General features: G+C 36.3%; 2 protein-coding genes across 2 annotated transcripts; one reads left to right on the forward strand and one right to left on the reverse strand.

The window, feature by feature from the left end:
• The first annotated feature begins 1 nt into the window (after position 1).
• On the forward strand, positions 2–9,572 carry zdhhc6 (zDHHC palmitoyltransferase 6). The gene is made up of 11 exons (XM_079851617.1): positions 2–211; positions 1,820–2,341; positions 3,613–3,704; positions 4,270–4,429; positions 5,103–5,264; positions 5,420–5,473; positions 6,591–6,758; positions 6,860–6,901; positions 6,986–7,131; positions 8,627–8,673; positions 8,769–9,572. The coding sequence occupies exons 2-11, from the start codon at positions 2,075–2,077 to the stop codon at positions 8,867–8,869; spliced, it is 1,239 nt and encodes a 412-aa protein (XP_079707743.1). The 5' UTR covers positions 2–211; positions 1,820–2,074; the 3' UTR covers positions 8,870–9,572.
• On the reverse strand, positions 9,396–21,622 carry acsl5 (acyl-CoA synthetase long chain family member 5). Its single transcript, XM_079851616.1, has 21 exons — positions 21,553–21,622; positions 20,522–20,701; positions 18,518–18,626; positions 18,250–18,314; positions 18,051–18,152; positions 17,656–17,755; positions 15,898–16,076; positions 15,741–15,773; positions 15,602–15,653; positions 15,376–15,449; positions 15,210–15,287; positions 14,900–15,034; positions 12,639–12,773; positions 12,439–12,534; positions 12,147–12,219; positions 11,975–12,063; positions 11,782–11,898; positions 10,562–10,705; positions 10,358–10,459; positions 10,115–10,186; positions 9,396–9,940 (listed from the first exon to the last, which is right to left on the reverse strand). Exons 2-21 carry the CDS (start codon positions 20,675–20,677, stop codon positions 9,803–9,805), a joined length of 2,049 nt encoding a protein of 682 aa, XP_079707742.1. The 5' UTR covers positions 20,678–20,701; positions 21,553–21,622; the 3' UTR covers positions 9,396–9,802.
• Between the last annotated feature and the right edge of the window lie 126 nt (positions 21,623–21,748).

Consider the following 21,748-nt stretch of genomic DNA (forward strand, 5'->3'; position numbering starts at 1 on the left):
CGGGAATTTGTTCACGATCTCTTCCTGTAAATGGTTCCGTTGTGGTGTCAATCGCGCGTGTAACTGCATTATCTTCCTCGTTGAATTATGTTTTAATTATTTTAAAAACGATTCAGTCTCTAACACTGTTACAGGCGTTAAATAGCAAGTTCAAATTTGCAGCGTGACTGCCGGTTTTTCTTGGACACTGATCGCACGAGGAAATGTCGAGGTATGAGTTAACGATTCATTTTTCATTTTCAAAACAATCTGTTCAGTAATCAAAGATTTAAAAATACATATTGTCGCCGTCGTAATGAAACATATCACACATCATCTATGTCTCTATTAGTAACCATGGCCTTTTGCAAAGTATGTGTCATTGATTAAGGTCTGATATCTGTTTTTGGTAATAAAGCTAATTTCTACATTTAGACGATATTTTCTATATATTTGTCTATATTTTACTGCAATATAATGAATTCAATTGAGTGGACTTAGATCAGAATCAGGTTGACTTTTTAACGGGATATTAAGTAATCGATCTCTACCGATTCAGTTCACTCAGTCCGACACTCAGTAACTGGATAAAGTTTCTTCTGGTGTTGGGAAGTTAAAATCTTTTTCGTTAACACAGTGTCATTGTTACGTTACATGTAGTAACTATAGTAATAACTTTAAATTATGCGTAATTACATGCAACTAACTAACCCTAAACCAAACCCTTATCTTAACCCTATAGTAACCCTATATAATAAGTAGTTAGTTACTTAATATTACTCAGTACTTAAATGTATAATTACAGTGTAACAAAGATGCCTTAAACTAAAGTGTAACCTCTTTTTCTTTTATTTGTTTGCTTGCTTAACCACAATCTATAATGAAAAATCAGAGGCCGTAAGTTTAACCTTAATGATGTAGGCTAATACAGACAGTAGTAGCATAGAAGCACATCTTTGGGTGTGACATAGGAAAACAAGGTGTGAAGCCCTTGAAGCAAAATAACTGACATGATGTAACATTAACCATTGCATTCTCTTTATAGTCCTGATTTTTTTTTACCCCTGCTGTATGTTATAATGACATTAGTAAACAGACTGGGCTTAGTATTTTGATGTAGAGATAGTGAGGTAGAACACAAATGGATGAGCGTAGTATAATTGCTTTTTTTGTGATGTGTAGGCAACTGGCATAGCCTTTTTGTATGTAAAAAAAAAAAGAATTAAAAGTATTTTTAATATGAACGATTTCACATTTGATTTTCACATTGCATTTGAATAAAACAATGGATACAGTGATAAGTATGGAAGTTTCAACATAATGTATATTCAGTGACAAAGTGGGCACAGTGTTGTCATTAAAATGTTGTTTAAGTTGTAGAATAACATAAGCATATTTTAAGATAGATAGATAGATAGATAGATAGACAATCAGGTAGATAGATAGATAGATAGATAGATAGATAGATAGATAGATAGATAGATCGACCGACAGGTATATAGATAGAGACAGATGTATAGATATAGATAGATAGATCGACCGACAGGTATATAGATAGAGACAGATGTATAGATATAGATAGATAGATCGACCAACAGGTATATATATAGATAGATAGATAGATCGACCGACAGGTATATAGATAGAGACAGATGTATAGATATAGAGAGATAGATCGACTGACAGGTATATAGATAGAGACAGATAGATATATAGAGACAGATAGATAGACAGACAGACAGACCAATATTTGGTTTGAACTATGGTTACAATGGTAAAATTTAGTGTAAGGTGAGTCTTCCTCTTCCATAATTAATTTCTTCGCCTGCCTTCTCTTCAGATGGATGGCTTGGCTTTAGCTCAAGGATAGGGTGATCAGGGGATTAGTACGGAAGGATGCCACACGCTGACCGAGTCTGGAACTCTAGGAAACGGCTGGTGACAGGTGACGTAGCCGATCAATGGTTGTTTCGGAGGAGACAGAAAAGATGCCCTTTGACCTCTTTAAATCACTGCAGTAAACCAAGACAGCACGCCTGACTACTTCACAGCTGTTAAATTGAGGACCTTAAAGACACTAAAATCCAACAAAAAAATGAATATTCTGTCTGCTATAATTGTGTTTGAGAACCTCCATGAGGTCAAAAGGCTTTTCCACTGGGGTCCGATCATCGCTCTGACGGTCATTGGCATGTGCTCCACCATGGCCATACTAGACTCCATAATCTGGTACTGGCCACTGGACACCACTGGAGGCAGCATTAACTTCATCATGCTCATTAACTGGACTGTCCTCATTCTGTACAACTACTTTAATGCCATGTTTGTCGGCCCTGGTTACATTCCTCTGGGGTGGAAACCGGTAAGTCTATTTTGGGGGGTTTTCAGAAGATTACATTTTTTTACTCACCAAGGCTGCATGTATTTGATTAAAAAATACAGTAAACAGTAATATTGTGAAATATTATTACAATTTAAAATAAACTTTTCCTATGTTGATATATTTTAAAATGTCAAAATAGCAGATTTTTTTTGCATCATTACTCCAGTCTTCTTCAGTGTCACATGATACTTCAGTAATCATTCTAATAAGCTAATTCTGGTGCTCAAGGACCATTTCTTATTATTATCAATGTTAAAAACGGTTGTGCTGCTTAATATTTTTTGGGAAAATTGAATGTGTTCTTGATGATCTTTCAAAAAAAAATATATATATATTACTGACGCCAAAATTTTAAAGGGTTAGTTCACCCAAAAATGAAAATTCTGTCAATAATTACTCACCCTCATGTTGTTCCAACCCCGTAAGACTTTCGTTCATCTTCAGAACACAAATTAAGATATTTTTGATGAAATCTGAGAGCTGTCTCACTCATTCATAGGCTGCTAGGTAATTTCATTCTGCCGGCCCAGAAAAGTTGAGATGGTCCTCAATGCAGAACATAAAATCCAGGGGGAGGAGTCGGATCTAGATCCAACTCCTCCCACCTTACATACCTAAACCTACCAATCTCCACCCCCTGATCCCTAAACCCACCCTACCCATCTCCACCCCTAAACCTACCAATCTCCACCCCTTATATAAGATCCGACTCCTCCCCCCGGATCTTGTGTACTGCATTGAGGTGCTACTGGAAAAGTTAGTAAACACATCGTTAAAATAGTCAGAGTGACTACAGTGGCTCAACCACACACACAGAAGAAAATTAATAGTTGAATAAAGTCGTTATTTTTATTTTTATTTTGCGCACAAAAAGTATTCTCGTCACTTGATAAACTTAAGGTTGAGCCACTGTAGTCACTTGGACTATTTTAACGGTGTCTTTACTAACTTTTCTGGGCCGGCAGAATGAAATTACATAGAAGCCTATGAAGGAGTGAGACAGCTCTCAGATTTAATCAAAAATATCTTAATTTGTGTTCCGAAGATGAACGAAAGTCTTACGGGGTTGGAACAACATGAGGGTGAGTAATTACTGACAGAATTTTCATTTTTGGGTGAACTAACCCTTTAACAATAGTGTATGCAAAGATTTTAAAGCATGTGCTTGTATGATATGGTCTTGTTTTCTGAAGGTTTCTGAAATCAGCATGTCTAATATGACTTATGTTGTTGTCTGTGTTTTCTAACAGGAGAATCAACAAGAAATAATGTACTTACAGTTCTGTAAATTGTGCCAAGGCTATAAAGCCCCAAGGTCACATCACTGTCGCAAGTGTAACAGGTAGATTTGTCTAAAAAAAACTGACTGGTTTCTTTTAATATGGATGCATTTTTGGTTGAAGTGTGTCATATTTATTATATATATTTTAAACCAATGGCTCAATCAATGGTGTGAGTTTGGTGCGGGAGGGACTAATAGTTGTCGAGGGGGGTGTATTTGAGAAACATTATTGTTTTGTTTTTTTTGTTGTTTTTTTCTGACATAAATTACATACTTCAGCTTTAAAGGGACAGTTCACCTAAAAATTGAAAGTTCTGTCATCATTTACTCACCCTCATGTTGTTCCACACTTGCATGACTTTCTTCTGTTGTTGTTGTTGTTGTTGGTCCATACAATGAAAGTCAATTGTGTCCAATGTTGTTTGGACCGTAACATTCTCGAAAATATTCATACAGGTTTGGAACATCATGAGGGTGAGTAAATAATGACTGTTTATGGGACTGAAATTTCATTTTTGGGTGAACTATCCATTGAAGGACTCATTTATGTTGTGCTTTTTTGACCAAATGAAATTTGTGCTTTATTCAAATTCATATTTAACATAAAAATGGCTCCTTCCCTCAGGTGTGTGATGAAGATGGATCATCATTGTCCCTGGATCAACAACTGCTGTGGTCAATTGAATCATGCGTACTTCACCAGTTTCCTCTTGCTCGCTCCACTGGGCTGCATGCATGCCGCACTAATATTTATCATGACTACGTACTCTCAACTTTATGATCGGGTAAGAGTTTTTTCACATTGTTCTTCTTATTTTTGATGTAATCCATTCTATTAACAATCAATAGCTGTAGCATGGACACGAACGTATGTAAATATATTACCTAGGCTAAAGCAGGATGGATTCTGATTGGTTGTCGATGTTTTTATGCTTAAATGTCTGGAAAAAAGTAATTCTAACAATATTGGTTCTCTGTGCCATTATTGTTATAGTTGTGGTATAGATTCTGCTATTTTTTTATTTTTTGAACTAGGCTATATCTTAAGCTTTATTGTTAAATGTATCATTCTCAGTGTGAATGGGCCTTAAAGGAATGGTTAACTTAAAATTTTTAATTCTGTCATCATTTACTCACCCTCAAGTTGATATTTTGAAGATATTTTGAAGATTGTCGTTAACCAGACAGCTGATGGACACCATTGACTTCCATAGTAGGAAAAAAAATACTATAGAAGTCAATGGGCTCCATCAACTGTTTGGTTACCGACACTCTTCAAAATATCTTCTTTTGTGTTCAGCAGAAGAAAGAAATTCATACAGGTTTGAAACAAATTGAGAGTAAGTAAATTTTGACAGAATTTTAATTTTTAAGTGAACTATTCCTTTAAAACTCGGACTGAGTATTTTTTACATGTGATTGTTGTGATGATGTTCTGGCCCATTTTCTTGGATTTAGATCTCATTTGGTTGGAGCTCAGTGAAGATAGACATGAGCGCTGCTCGGCACATCCACCATCCCATCATGCCTTTCAGCATTGCGGCATTTGCAGCCACTCTTTTTGCACTGGGACTGGCGCTGGGAACCACTATTGCTGTTGGGATGTTGTTTTTTATTCAGGTAGGTAATAATTTTTATGGATATATTGAATGGGCTGCACGTCCTTCCCTCACATTCTTATTTTCTTTCCCACCAAGCTAACAAAGGTCTATTTTTTTAGAGGATATTTCTCATATAAGTTCAATTTGATCAGCAATTTTCTCTTTTTCTTTTAGATGAAGGTGATTCTTCGAAACAAAACCTCAATAGAAGCATGGATTGAGGAGAAAGTAAGCTTGTATACAGTATGCTTATCTGCTAAATGAGGTGAACTAATCCAATATCCCTCGTTTAATCCAACACTCTTTCAGTAGTTCTCTTTTAAAGACTTCCCTGAACTATGAGCGCCTGGTGTCATCAACATCTACTTAATGACACAAAGAGGTGCTGATAGTCTTTGACCATAATCTAGACCGCTGGAAAGCAATAAACACGTCTGCTCAATATAGACTATTGGTCTGAATTTTTGCCAGCCTGTCACATGATCCTTCAGAAATCTAATATGCTGATTTGGTGCTCAAGAAACATTTTTTATTATTATCAATGTTTAAAACAGTTGTGCTGCTTAATATTTTTGTGGAAACCATGCTACATTTTTTTTGAGTAAGGTTCAAAGGAACCACATTTGAAATACTTTTTTGTAACAATGTAAAAGTCTTGATTTTTTCATGCATCTTTGCTGAATAAAAGTATATTTCTTTTAAGAAATAAAAAAAGAAAGAAAATCTTACAGACCACACTTTTGAATGGTAGTGTAGTTTTTTTAAATCATTCAGAGATTGTGTTTAAATAATTGTCTATGTAAATTAATGACTTTCTAAAAACATTCAGGTAATAAAATGTTCAAACAAACTCTTTATTAAAAAATCACCGGACTACTTAAAAAGAACTACATAAAAATTCTGAAATGTACTTGAAATGAAAAATATATGCTGTATTTCTTTAGGTTTGGGGAATATATATATATTTGATCATGTAATTTTTACCTTTTCCCACAATTTTAATCTCCTTTCATCGTTTTTTCAGTTCACTTAAATGCAAAAATTAAGATTTTAGATATTAAAATTCATAAGGTAATAATAATTACAAAATAATAAAATAAAATAGCCTAATGCTAAACATAAAGTTTTTAGTTGAGTTAAGCATGTAGCACAAATATATTTCATGTTGACTTCTCAAATGCACATGTAGGAACATTCAAACTGTGTATTAATTGGTTCTTTGTGACTATATGATACCTTATGGAAGTATAGGACATAAGATTAATAAGTCCATAGTGTTACCACCTCTGAATTCAGCAGGTCCTGTGGGTTTATTACATTAAAGCAAGAATATCTGTGTTCCCAGGCCAAAGACAGAATCCAATACTACCAAACAGGTGAAGACTTCATTTTTCCCTATGACCTGGGCAGCCGATGGGAGAACTTCAAGCAGGTGTTCACATGGTCTGGTACCCCCATGGGAGATGGAATCGAATGGCCTGTGCATGAGAAGTGTAACCAGTATACTCTAACCGTATGTGCTCAACATACTCAGTCATTCTTTAGGTATTAATACAATCAAATACAGCTCTATAGCTCAGTTTGTAATGATAATTCTGTTTATTCTTTATTCAGATTGAGCAGCTGAAGCAAAAACATGATAAACGTCAGAGGAGTGTGAGTATTGCCGTAATCACTTTCAAACACAAGAGGGCAGCATTTACTACAGGACCGAAGTAATGATGACTGTCTGATTTGCAGGTTGAGTACAGAGTGGTGGAGGACTACAACGGAGCTTGTTGCCCTTTGGGAAAGGGACTAAACACTTTCTTTAGGACACCTTGTACAGAGGAACCCAGAATCAAACTCATAAAGGGGGAGACCATCTTTGCTACAAGAGGAACCAAGTGAGCCATCATTTATAGTTATTTTAATGGTCCATATCTTCCAGTGAGGACAGTTGAAATATATATGTTAAAGGGATAGTTCACCCAAAAAATTACTCACCCTCATGTCGTTCCAACCCTGTAAGACTTTCGTTCATCTTCGGAACACAAAATAATATATTTTTGATGAAATCTGAGAGCTTTCTGTCCCTCCCTAGACAACTACACGACTAACACTTTGATACTTCAAAAAGTTCATAAAGAGATCATAAAACTAATCCATATGAATTGAGTGGATAAATCCAAATTATCTGAACAGACTCGGTTGCTTTATATAATGAACAGATTTAAAGCTCAAGCATATTCATTTTGACGTGCGAGAACCAATGAGGTTCACTCTCGTGTGTTACGCAGCAACCAATGAGATTTGTTCTCACGCATTAAGCAGGTTAGGATGATCTTCTGTTTATGTTTGCTGATTGATGATTTATATGTAAATAAAAACCTAAATTCAATCTGTTCTTCATATGAAGCGATCATGTCTCTTCAGAAAATTTGGACTAAACCACTCAATTCAAATGGATTAGCTTTATGATCTCTTTATGAACTTGTTGAAGTGTCAAAGTTGTAGTTGCGTAGCTGTCAACGGAGGGACAGAAAGCTTTCAGATTTTATCAAAAATATCTTCATTTGTGTTCGGAAGATGAACGAAAGTCTTACAGGTTTGGAACGGTGTGAGGGTGAGTAATTAATGACAGAACTTTCATTTTTTGGGTGAACTAACCCTTTAACTGTTTATCACACATGCTATTAGACCAGCATGTTATAATATTTTTTGGCAGTTTTTAATTACATTTTTATAATATAATATTATTCAGCATGGATGCATTTTATTGATCTAAAGTGACAGTAAAGACATTTGTGATGTAAAAAATGTATATTTCAAATAAATGTTATTTATCAAAAAATCTTGGAAAATCATGGTTTCCACCAAAATATTTAGCAGCATGACTGTTTTCAACTTTGATCGTTTTCTAAATGTTTCTTGAGCAGCAAATCAGCATATTAGATTGATTTCTGAAAGATCATGTGACACTGAAGGCTGCTGAAAATTCAGCTTTGCATCACAGGAATAAATAACATTTTACAATATATTTTAAATTGAAAAAAAATTCACAATACTTAAAATTCACAACACTTAACATACATTTGTCACAGTTTTTATTAATGTTTGTTAACGTTAGTTAATAACAATGCAACTGTTCATTATTAGTTTATGTAAACTTGGGTCCATTAAATAATATTAACAGATATGGCATTTGATTTTAATAATTTATTAGTAAATGTTGGGATTAACATGAACTAAGATTAATAAATGCTTTAGAAGTATTTTTCATTGTTAGTTCATGTTAATGTTAACAAATGAATCCTTTTTGTAAAGTGTTATTGAGACTTTTTACAAAAACATTCACAAACTGTACAGTATATTGATAAATATGCTGTTGTTAATCAACAGGTGGTGGATGTATGGGGACAAAGTTCTGAATGAGGAACAGGCTAAAGGTAAAGTTTCAAAATGTTTCCAAAATTTTGTTACATGATCAGTAATTAAATGTGATTCATAAGTTTCATATGTGAAATCATATCTCTCCCTGTAGCTGGAGATCGCATTAGAGGATGGTTTCCACGCCGATGTGTCGAGAAGTGTCTCTATGACTCAGCGAATAATTTGACAAGTGAAGAAAAGAAAGAGCAATGATACAGAATTGTTCATTTCGCTGCTCGCTTTGGACCTAATATTAGGGCCTAAACCCTGCTGAGATGCAAATATCTTTCTGATTCTTTTGTAAAGCTGTTCAATGTCACCAGCGCTAAGTGTTGAAGCAAATTAATACTGAGACCCCAAAGTTTTTAACTCGTGTAACTTAACATTTTATTTCAAAAGAACAACTGCCAGAGATACTGGCAAATGAGAAAGAAATTAGTTTGTTTTTTTTTGTTTTTTTTATGGAATTGGGGCATATGGCAGCATTTTCTTTAAAGGGGGTTATTAAGATGTTTACTTGAGACTTATTTCTTCTTGCCTTTCTCTTTCGCTTGCTCTTGTACGTTGATGCTCGCACTGATTATGCAAAGCCTTTTTTCCAGCTGTAACAAGGTCTCTGTCATGCAAATTATCCAAGTTGTTTATATAGTTAAAATAATTTTATTTTTATTTTTGATGGCTTTTTTTGTATGTCAACCTCGCTGCAGTTTTCAGAAACAAATAAACAACCATGATCTGTACAATAATTTCTTCATTTTATTTCCTTCGTATTTTTAACGGAAAACAACAACAAAATAAGTTTCTACTCCACAAAGCACCTATATGTAAAAATAATTGTTTGTTTCATTGGCATATATTAACGTTTTCACATTTTCTTCATTTGTAAAAAATAAATTAACATTCTTTGATATTCATTAAATCTTGTAAGGCTGTTTGTACATTTGTTTTATAATAATATATCCAGACAAAGCATGTATTTCTTTTTGACAGACAATGAAAGTATCACAAGCACATATTATAGAGAAGGTTGATGCAGTGCAATGCAAATAAAATATTTTAATCTTTGAGCAAATATAAAAACATAACACAAACAGCACTCATAAATATGTGAACCCGGGTTACACCGCAGGATATCCCCAGCTTTTTTTAGTGCATGTTAGCATAAAGACTCTCAATCTGAACTTTGAAGAATTTAATGAGATCTGCCCGTTTGGCTTTCAGTGTTGGAGTGAGAAGACCGTTTTCTATAGTGAACATGTCGGGATGCAGGTACAGGTCTTTTACCTTGAAGAAAAGAGAACAAACCAATATTAGCCATGTGGCTTTCTTTTAATTTAATGGGGAAAAAATGCATAAAAAGACATTCCACAGTCTATTTTCCACGATAATTTTATGCTAAAAGTGTCTTGAACATTTATAGTTGCTAATAATAGCCTAATGAATCATAAAAGTGCTTACTTGTTCAAAAGACTTCAGCCCAGCTCCACGTCCCAGCTTGTTGAGGTCAGAGATGATTGCTTTCTTGAGTTCCTATAAAAAGATGAAGTGTATTGAGCACTTGCTGTATGTACATGTTTAAACGTATAATGTAAATATTTTGGAAGTGTTGCACAAGTAAGCTAGCAGAAATCTTTTAGATTGAATCTTTTGCAATCTTGTATGTATTTTCAAAGGTAAAGTATGTAACTTCACAAAGCATACCTGATTTTTACATAGCTCCTCTAGTGAACCTTTCACTCCCAGTTTTTCTGCAAAACCTGGCAATATTTCAGGGTCTGGCACCACTATGGCCACCAAAGAGGACTGGACACATTAAATGAATTATATTAGGCTACATAATACTAAAAAATGAAAGATCAGCCATTTTTATCATCAGAAAAAGCAAGGAATTGATATTAATGTTACCTGTAAACTGTCACCATGCACAAACACTTGGGCGACTGGAGCACTTCGAATGTAAACGTTTTCAATTTTTTCCGGTGCAATGTATTCGCCTTGGGCCAGTTTGAAGATATTCTTCTTCCTGTCAATTATCTTCAACACTCCACTCTGGTAAGGTGAACACAAAAAAAAATAACTTCCACATTAAAATGACATCTTTTTACTCTTTCTTACAAACACACATTCAAAGGTTAGGAATCAGTAAGATTTCTTAAGGTTTTTGAAAGAAGTCTCAACAAGCCTGCATTTATTTGATATAAAAATAAAAAAATCGTAATATTATGAAATATTAATTCAATTTTAAATAATTGATTTCAGTATTCAGTCACATGACCCTTCGGAAATCATTCTTAAATGCTGATTTGGTGCACAAAAACATTTCTTATTATTATCATCAATGTTGAAAACAGTTGTGTTGTTTAATGTTTTGTGGAAACTTGTTAAATACTTCATGGATTCTTTTATAAAAAGAATGTTTCAACAAACAGCATTATTTTGAAATTGAAATCTTTTGTAACATTTTGAATGTCTTCACTGTCACTTCTGATCAATTTAATGCATAATTGCTGAATAAAATTGCTTACTGACCCCAAACTTTTGAACAGTTGTGTTTATTAATGTATTTTAGAGAAAATCGGAGTCATTAATTATTTCTTTGAGTTTACTGGCATGATATTATTTCAAATTAAATGCAATAAGATAAAGACTCTTCTTTCAATTTAAAATGCATCAATGCATCACTGCCTTTACACATTGGATATGTTTACCTGACTAATGAAGTAGAGGGACTAGTGGTCATAAGGGCTATTTGACAGCATGAAGCTAAAGATTATGTACATATTGTATTCAGCTTTGCATTTTGTGATTTTGGCTACCTGCTGATATCATAACATAATAGGTCTATACATTCCCATCCTTCCAAGTTGCATTATTTAAAGGGGTCATGACATGAGAAATCAAATTTGCCTTGATCTTTTAGCACAAAAGAGGTATTTGTACCATTAAAACACTCTGCAAGTTTCATCTTAAAATGTCCTCCTCATTATAAACAAAGCATATATTTGAGCTCTTCAAGGAACATATTAAAATAATTTTAAAATGACCCCCTTAAGAAAGAGATTCCTAAAAAGTAACAATATAAAAGATAAATATCATCATATCTCCTTCTAAAAGAGGGATCTCACAGGCAGCCATTTGCCGATATCTCCAGTGTGCAGCCATCCATCGCTGTCCAAGGCCTCTGCTGTCTTTTCTGGGTCATTGAGATATCCGCGGAACACATTCTTCCCTTTGACGCAAACCTGAAACGAAATACCAAAGCTATGAGAGGTTTTAATTACATATTGGTTTATGATTTATAAAATGGTGTTCCATTACCTCTCCTTCACCGTTGGATGTGAAGTAATTCATTTCCTCAACGTCAACCAGTTTGACAATATTACATGGAATAGGAACTCCAACATGCCCTGAAATCAATCGTATGAAATCGAAATCAGTGCTCAGGGATGTTTGATGAAAAAAATAAAATAAATCAGTCACAGGAACCCACCAGTATTCCAATCTCCTGGTATGGTGAAAGAGCAGGCCGCAGTGCATTCAGTCTGGCCGTATGCCTCAAATATCTGGAAGCAGGCCAGGAATAAAGGGGTCAGAACTGGGTCACTGTGACACCAGATCAATACACACATACACCCTTCTTTGACAGTGCCCATGTTTGGTACGTACAAGGTAAAGCACAACTGCATCATGTTCTCTTTTATTACCATAGAGAATTCAAGCTAAAACAGAAGTCATATATTCATTGGCTTTTGGTGTCATACTCCCATTTCTTCCTTTCTTACCTGGCACCCGAGGCTTGCCCGAAGAAAAGTGAGAACAGATGGAGAAATGGGAGCGGCCCCCGTCACCATCACCCTCACGCGGCCCCCTAGAGACTCCTGCAGAAAATATGTCAGATGTTTTCAGAACCATTCCTCACAGGAGCACCACTCTTCCTCAATACATTCAAAAACCCTCCCAACTAGTCTGTGGGGATACCTACCTGCACTTTGTGAAAGATGAGTTTGTCCCATATGCTGTCATTCCTGATAATGCCCTGCTTGACCTCTGCAGATTTCCTCTCAATGGCAAAGTTCAGAAGCCATTTCTTAAATGGAGTCTTGGCCCCACTCTGAACCTGAGAAGGCAGCAGAAAGTGAACAATTTAAACTTTTAGAGAATTTTATTAAAAAGCATATACCCCAAACTTTTAAGTTTTAAACCTTGGTGGGTAACGCATGTACGCATCCAACATGTTTGCGCTACGTAGGTTAATGAAACCTCAAATTGTGTTGACAGTAAAAACTATCTCTTTAATATAAGTGTGAGTTTAAGACAATGCAATAAATGATAAGCTACAGAACATTTTGTTGATTGGCTGGTTTATTTTACTGCTGTGTCCACACTTCTTTTATTAGTCCATAATCTGAGTACTGCAAGGTAATCACCTTTATATTTGACCTTAAATTATAATAAATGAGACATCAGCATTTAGTAACACATACATATATTTAGTTAGTTACTCAATACCTTAAAAGGGTGATGAACTAAGAAATAAAATTTTCCTTGAGCTTTTGACATATAAGAGATCATCATACTATAATAATATCCTGTAAGTTTCAGAACTGAAAACTACCTTGTTAGTCCAATAAAAGCTTTTATAGACATCAGGCTCAGCAAACGACTCGTTTTTCAAAGTGGGGAACTATGACGTCAAAGAGGATAAAACACCGCCTCCACAAAAGAAGATCAACGCCTACTTCAACACGGCCTGTTTAGCCCCGCCCACCGATTCGCCCAAACATAGGACGACATGATGATTGCTAAACCGGATCGAGCTACTTCCAAGCAATAAACATGCTGTTTACTAAATTTATTGTGCGTGCCTGTTTGTGGAAGAAGACAGTCTGCATAAGCTTCCTTCGGATTCCAGCATAGTTAAACTTTATTAAATCAGTCAATCACAATTTCCCGACGGATCTGCCAGCAACATGTAAGTAACCATGTGTATTCTAATGCCTGATCTGCGATCAGTGATTTCTGATGTGTAATTATTCAAGTTCAGATATCTTTCTCTTAAAATCGTTCAATACTGTTTATGCATCAGTGACTAAACGATCAACTTCACATAATTTCTCGTAGTATTATGAAAATAATATTTTTTAAACTGTTATTAAATTATATACAGAAAGCGATCAAAGAACGATCCCCTTCCATTCGCCCAAGCTGTCAATCAAACAGCACAGCGCGAGCCGCGAGAGCTTAAGCTCTATATTAAGATATATCTGGACACTTACCAAACTCGTGATGAAATAATGACACTGTTACACTACACAACGAAGCTCTTACTGTGTATTCACATCGTGTTTGCATTGTGATTTGGTGTAAGCATTTGTGAGAGTGCAAAAATTGCGTTGCAATGATAAGATCTTTATTCACGCGATCAACAGACTGTCTGTCATCTGCTCAGTCAGTGCTCATCATGCTGCAACCTTAATGCGATGTAATAGATTTAAATATAATGCTTTAAACGATACTTTTCACGATTTGTTAATCTTGATAGCTGTAATAGTAAAAACGTAGTAAAAGTTTTCGAGAGAGTTCATGTAATACTAGCTATTTCATATGCAAGCATGTCAGCCAATCACAACAGTGGGCGTTTGCGCTGCAGTCTCACAGCAGACACGCCCCTTAAAACGGAGCGTTCAAACCTGAGGCTGAAATCAGGCTTGGAAAAATGGCTTTTATTTATATCTTATGACAATTTTTGATGTAAAAATCATACTAACATTATAAGGGCACCCCAGGCAACATTATAAAATAATAAAACAATCCAGTTCATGACCCCTTTAAATTAGAATAAAAATAAGTTAATATTAAATAACATTTTAGACTAAATATGCTCAATTACTATTTCAGCTCTTTCAACCAAAATACTTTTTTTTTTTAAAGTCATAGCAGAATCAACCGTCAAGCATCTCAGAGCAACGCTGAGTTGCTGAATTGGTTGAATGAGCAATTCATTGACTCACTCATAAAGAATATAATAGTTTCATTCCTGGATTAATCAGTGTTTTCAATGATAAAGTTACTTTTCACCATCTACTGGTATGTAACCTGCAAAAAGAGCCACTAAAAAACTCTTGTCTAAGTCTTATCTTCATCATTACATACACACGATTGAGTGTATGGATTGGGGCCCATCTATAAAACATTATACCAGTCCATGTAAATTTGGCAATGTAGCTTTATGTAGCTTCAAACCTTGTCATAAACACGATTCAGAAGACGTGGAACCACTGGGAATACAGTGGGCTGCAGAGCTTTCATGTCGTCTGGTAGAAGTCTGATATCACCTTGGAAAAACCCAACTCTTCCCCCTACACTGTACAGCACTGTCTGATACACATAGACAAGAACAAGCAAGCATGACTTCAGTGTTCTTCTTCTGCAAAAGAAATCCATCTATGTGATTTATAAAAGATTCTAGTACATGACATAGAAAATTTGAAAGTTCTTCAACAATGCTTCATCAAAGATGACTGTGAGAGTCAGCTATGAAAGAGCGGCTTACCTGTACAACTCTTTCAAACATGTGCGCCAGCGGCAAAAACGAGATGGACACGTCGGATGGAACAGGAACAAAAACGCTCTGAAGAAACATGGGTATGGCATCCAACATTAAAAATCTACACTCCCATAGAGACTAAAAATCATATAGCCACCACTGTATACAGCACCTCAAAGGTCCTAACCACGCCGGCTGCATCTGATACCACATTTTCATGGGTTAGCATGGCTCCCTTTGGATCCCCTGAAGCAGAGAATGCATAATTAAAGCTCATACACTTAGAACTCACCACAATATTTACTAGTGGTGGAACAACACTGACTTCACAGACATAAATGTGGCCTGTTGTGTTTTGTGGTCATGAAGAAGAATAGAAGTGATTGCATCACACTTACCTGTGGTTCCACTGGTAAAGCAAATTATACTTAGGTCTTCTGGCTTTGGTGGCTGGAAAAAAAAATTCAAAGCACACTGAGTTTGTCAAATACATTAATAAATACTATTTACCAAGTTCATAATTAACCCATTACTCACAACAGGCCTGCAATGGTTGTTCTTTCCCAAGGCCTAAAAAAGCACAAATGGTTTTAAAAATATATTGTGTTCTGGGACATTGAAAGATATCAGAGCCTTTAATATTTAGTTTTATTGTTTTATTATTTATACTGATCAGAGAGTGCTGTCAGTGTACCTCTACATCTTTCAGAGACAGGATGTCCACACCACTCTTAGAGCCTCTATCAATCAATGCGGCATCATAGGGGTCCAAGAGGATGATGGTTTTCAAAACATCTGTGAGGTTTTTCTCACAGTTTTCTAGCAGCGTTTCTGCTTTATCCTGCTTATCACATATCACTGTGGATATCTTTGCTGCAGAGAGAAAGAGATTACTTATCAAGGTCCAATGTAGCATACAATTACTGTGGCATTAAATACAAAAAAATACCTGAAATTAAACATGTTAAATGAGGATGTTATAGGTATATGGTAAAGATATTACACTACCGTTCAAAAGTTTGGGTTCAGTAAGTTCAGATGTTGTTAAGAAATTAATACTCTTGTTCAGCAAAGATGGATTTATTCTATCAAAAGTGACAGGAAATTTATTTATAATGTTACAAAAGATTAAAAAAACATGTAAATGCTCTTCTTTTGAACTTTGTATTCATCAAAGAATCCTGAAAGCACAACTGTTTTCAACATTGATAATGCTGAAATGTTTCTTGAGCGCAAAATCAGCATATTAGAATGATTTCAGAAGGATCATGTGACACTGAAGGCTGCTGAAAATCTTTGCCATCACAGGAATAAATATATTAAAACAAAAATACATGATATTACTGTCACGTGAGGATGCAATAATCGCATGACAATGAAGTATAAACAAAAGCAGTCTTTGATAAATGCATATAGGAACATGAAGGAGAATACAAGGTATCAAAATCATAGAAAATACAACCACATAAAAACATAGACGACACTGAACAAAGAGCTCGGAGAATACACAGGTTTATCAACATAACATGAAACAGGTGCGTAACTTAAACTGAATTTTTTTCACGTACAGACAACAACGTTGTTAAAGCGATCCCCATTCAAAGGGATCAGTTGAAATGACTAAAACCGCTGTATTATCCATGCCAGGCCAGTAGTTGGTGACAAATTTGCAGTTTTGTTGTTTACACAGAGAAGATAATGGTCTCATTTTCAAAAACTTGCACTTTAAAACCTGTTTTCAAAAGTTCACGTTTTCAGGCCCCCAAACGCTGTTGTCGTGTAAATTAATGGCAAAAATGCATAAAAAGTTTTCCATTTTTTGTTGAAAATGGTGTTGTGTAAACGGCCCATAAACACAGATAAATTGAACATAACTAAAATATAATTCTGACAATTACTGATTTTATTGTATTTTTAATCAAATGAATGCAACCTTGGTGAGCATAAGAGACTTCATCATACCCACTACAAACTGTGGAACGGTACTGTATTTGTAGCAATACTATAGCAATATTCTTAATTAATGATAAATTTAAGGTTGACAATTGTAATCTGCAACTGGCACCAAACAGAACGACAAAGGTTTTCCCCCAAACTGTTGACATGTTGATATTGTCACGTTGTCAGATTATTGAAACAAACACAGCAAAGTTATAATCGCTCTGCTCCACAGTGCCACAGAATTCTCAAGAAATCAACCTACAAAACGCTTACATTTGTCTCTGCTTATTAAACTTTCTATTTCATTAGAGAAATAGAAAACAATTTATATAATTATGTAAAGGTAAACAAAGCAGCTTGAACTCTGGGTAGAAAAAGCAAGGTCACTAAGTTCACTAAAAAAAAAGTCTTTATCGGAAGGATTATAAATCAGCGGTTCAGCAGGTGTGATCCTTAAAGCTGCTTTGACCAACACCTCTAATGAAGCATGCAAGCAAGCAGGCTTAAGTACCTCTATTAATGATGAACACAAGAGCCTCAGGTCCCAAGGTGTCGTAAAGAGGCACTGCCACCATGGAATAGGTATAGCAGGCCAGCTCTGAGATAATCCACTGAAAAGAAAGAGGGAAGAGAGGTTAGTATATGTACAGTACACTGGGAGTGTCACTAGTGCATTAGCATATACAGTGTATAGCCTTGTTTTACTGACTGTTAATTATGTTTTATGTTGTTTATTGCATAAATGAAAATAAACAAACCTTATCTTATGCAGTTTTACCTTTCAGTTGAATTTATCTTGTTTTAAGAGGGTTAGATATTTTTAAAGTGAAAATAAGACAATAATACTGATGTCTTGCAGTATGATATAATGCACATTTTGATTGATATTTAGACTCATTATGTCACCTCTGGCCGGTTCTGGGCGAAGATGCCAATAAATGATTCTTGTGATGGCTTTTGGCCACGGTGGAGAAGTCCAGACCCCAAGAACTCAGCTCTGTCTGAAACCTGAGACAATCAGAGGCAAGGATTGGAACAAAGACCTGAGTTGTCCTCCCTCATTAATTGTGAGCAAATAGATTCTGTTTGTGGCTGGTACAAATACCTGTTTGTATTTAAGCCACTGATAAGGTTGCCCCTTCTTTCTGTACCCCAAGCATGGTCCATTTCCTACATGGTCAAGATGAAATGTCACACAGACCATGTTAACAGAACACAGATCATGTTAAAGTGAGTGGATGTCCGATTAGATGCACCGGGGATGTGAACTATAACATGTATAGCTATCTTGAACGTAGTACTTAATTTCATTTCTAAAGAAAGAATATCAATATTCTGTGATGCTGTAAATTTTTACCCTTATGACCTCTTACCTGAGACACGTAGTCCTCTTTGAAAAACCTCATATAGAGTTTTGGCATCCTCATACAAGAACGAGATCAAGTTGTCATCTTTCAAAAGTGCTGTTTTTCTAGCACCATTCTGTAAATAAAAATGGCCAGATATCAAACCATTGAAATGCTACTATAAAAGACATATAGGATGTACTTACACGACAACGATGTACTAAAAACAGACGATAACGTTGTCAAAACGATCCCCCTTCACACTGATCTGTGAAAATGACTAAAATTTGCATGCCAGGCCAGTAGTTGGCGATGCCACTTTGTCAAGAAACACCCCGCGAACACATAATACGCATACATGAACATGTAATAGGCATGTGCATGACGTCCCTGTTTTCACAAATTTTCAAAAGCGTGTAAGGCGTGTAAAAGAACGGCCAAAACGCATAACAAGTTTTCAGCTGAAAATGGTGTCATGTAAACATTCCCTAAAAATCATAAATAAAAACATACAAAATCAGACACAAGAACCTCATGAAGAGATACAGGACACATATTGTACAGTACACATAGCCTACCATTGTCACATTCTCACTTGGTTTCTGTTCATAGGACTCTTATTTTGTATGTTCTTGTTTCCTGTTTTTAGTTCCCATTTCCTTTCGTACCTTGGTTCTCATGTGCTAGTTTGTTTCCATAGTTACAGATTACGTTCACCTGTTTCTAGTTTAGTTCCTCATTATGTCTGTTTATTTACTCAGTGAAGGATAAAAACATCAGATCCGTTTTCGTTTGATGGTCCAGAGCCCACGCCTGACATGGACTCTCAATTAGTGTAAATTTCCCGGAGACACATCTAGCCTGTTGCCATATCTGTCCTCCTTTGTCTCCGCTGGTCCAGCCCAGTCTCCTAGTTCCTTCATCTCCTCTGGTTCCACCCAGCTCCCTGGTTCTGCCCCTCCATCGGCTCCATTGGTTCCCTGGCTCCGCCTCTCCACTGTGCCAGTTTTCGCTGGCTTCATTTGAGCCTCCAGCTTCACCATGCGATCATGGTCTCCTGGTCATCCCATCCCACTGTGGGCTCTTGGCCACAGATCAGTCCTTATGACCCTCCAGTTCCACTACAGTCTTTCGACCCCATAACTCCGCCTTGGCCCTTCGACCTGTCTGCTTCACTGTGGCTCATCATTCCATCAGGCTTCACCATGGACTACCGGGGTCCCTCGTTCCTCCGGCTCCACCTTGGTCTTTTGACCCGCTGGCTCCACCACGGACTTCCAGGCCTTTGGCTGTGACCGGGCCCTCCACCCCTCCAACTCCACCAGGGTCCATCCTCCCTGGCTTCACCTTGTCCCTCAATCCCACCAGCTCCACCTCGGTCTTCTGAGCCCCTGGCTCAACCTTGGTCCTCTAATCCTCTGGCTCCACCTTAGTCCTCCGAGCCTGCACCGTCATCCTGGTTCTCAATCCCTCTGGTTCCACCTTGTTCTCCAGGCTTTTCCATGGCTTTTTCTCTTGGCTTCCAGTGCACATTCCAAATACTGATCTTATTAAAAAGTCACACCTGAATGCTAATGCTTTAACTACTTTTACATGTGCTGCTTTATTCACAAAACTACACTGGTACAGTTACAGTTGGACTAAATAATTTACGAGATGTTTAAAAAAAAATTATTGATTTATAATATATTATATTTGTACAAACGGCTTTGCGTGTGTGGCCCCTTTAAGACTGGTTGCCCTTTTAATTGATGCCGCAAAGTGTTTTGTGAGGAAGAAAGCGAGCCGATCCAAGAGTGTTATATGTGTGCGTGCATCCTATAAAACCACACACAAACATATGCTTCAGTAAAGACATCAAAGGAAAGAACTGTGGTTGACTGAGTTCCTGGGTTCTGATAGGCCCATCCAGGGCGAGTGTTGCTTATCCTACAGTCCTTAAGAGATAACATTCAAATTTCCAATTCCAAACCCAACAATATTGCTTTAAAACTGCATATTAACGTTCAACTGACAAATGAATGCACTCACCGCTACGCCCACAGTCTGCTGGTTGAGGTCTGTAGGTGGCTGCAGTGGTTTCGGCCTGGTGTTGAGATGGACCAGGGCTACAGCTGCGAGGCTGAACAGAAACACCAGTCCTGAAGTGGACAGCGGGGTAAAAAGGAACTCCAACAAGAACTGCATAATGTACTGGGTCTGTTGGAGCAGCTGAAAAAAATAAAACAGTTTTGAAAATAATATATGGAGGAATAATATGGAGGGGCTGTTTCACATAACACATCATTTACTTCTATGTGATCATATTTACAGTAGTGGAATTTACAGGAAATTCAAGGTCCCTGTTATCACATTAGCACTGTTTTGATGCTGTGCTGATTAGAAGATATTGATGAAGACAAATCGGTTTGTTCAAAGGTTGAAGAGCACGGTACAGTCCAATTGACAGAACTACTAAAGTGTCTGGCTGTTAAAGAAAATTATGACGAATGCTTATTTTGAAAAGCAGTGAAATTCCTTCTTAACATCCCCCAGGTGCTGTTTCTCTAGTATTCGACATGGCCTCCAGTTACACACATGGCTATTATAATAATGCTATTGGATTTAGTACATTATCTACCTAGCCATGCATTTATGGAGGCCAAAGTCTAGCAATGGTTATATAATCTTTTCCGGTCTCAAGAGCATCAACTATCCTTTTTAAAAGGTACAAAGAAATTTTATTTATAGATATATCCACCCTTCTTATTAAGAGTATGCTCTGAGATTTCAACAATCAAAGTCTGGTTTTGGTTTTTGAGCATGGCTCGCAAACTCAAACCTATGTTAAGAGTTATTTTATTCATCAGAACTCTGATGGCTACAATACCTACTTATATGTTAAATACAAAAACATCCCTATTAGTTTTAAACATGCATTACAATAAATGCACATTTATATCAGTACATCAAAAACATAAACTGCTCAGTGTTATGTGTCATAATATGTTTACATGTGTTGGTATATGGATATAAAATTCAACAAATAAAGACGGAAGCTCAGGCTTTTTAGAAGCAAGTACCTGGGTAACCTGCAGGAGTCCGGTGTGTCCGTCAGGTGATGGAACTGGAGGAAAAAGTCCTGAGAGACAGTCCCTTGCACAGGTTTGCTAAAGCCACAAGAAGACTGAGGAGAAAGGCATGGTCTCAGGTCCAATAAAACAAGCGCATGTGTGACCTTTGAACCAATTGCTGCTATCTGTTCCCTGATAATACAAA

Source organism: Squalius cephalus (assembly GCF_949319135.1).
Source record: "Squalius cephalus genome assembly, chromosome: 19".
In the NCBI taxonomy this organism is placed as follows: Eukaryota; Metazoa; Chordata; class Actinopteri; order Cypriniformes; family Leuciscidae; genus Squalius; species Squalius cephalus.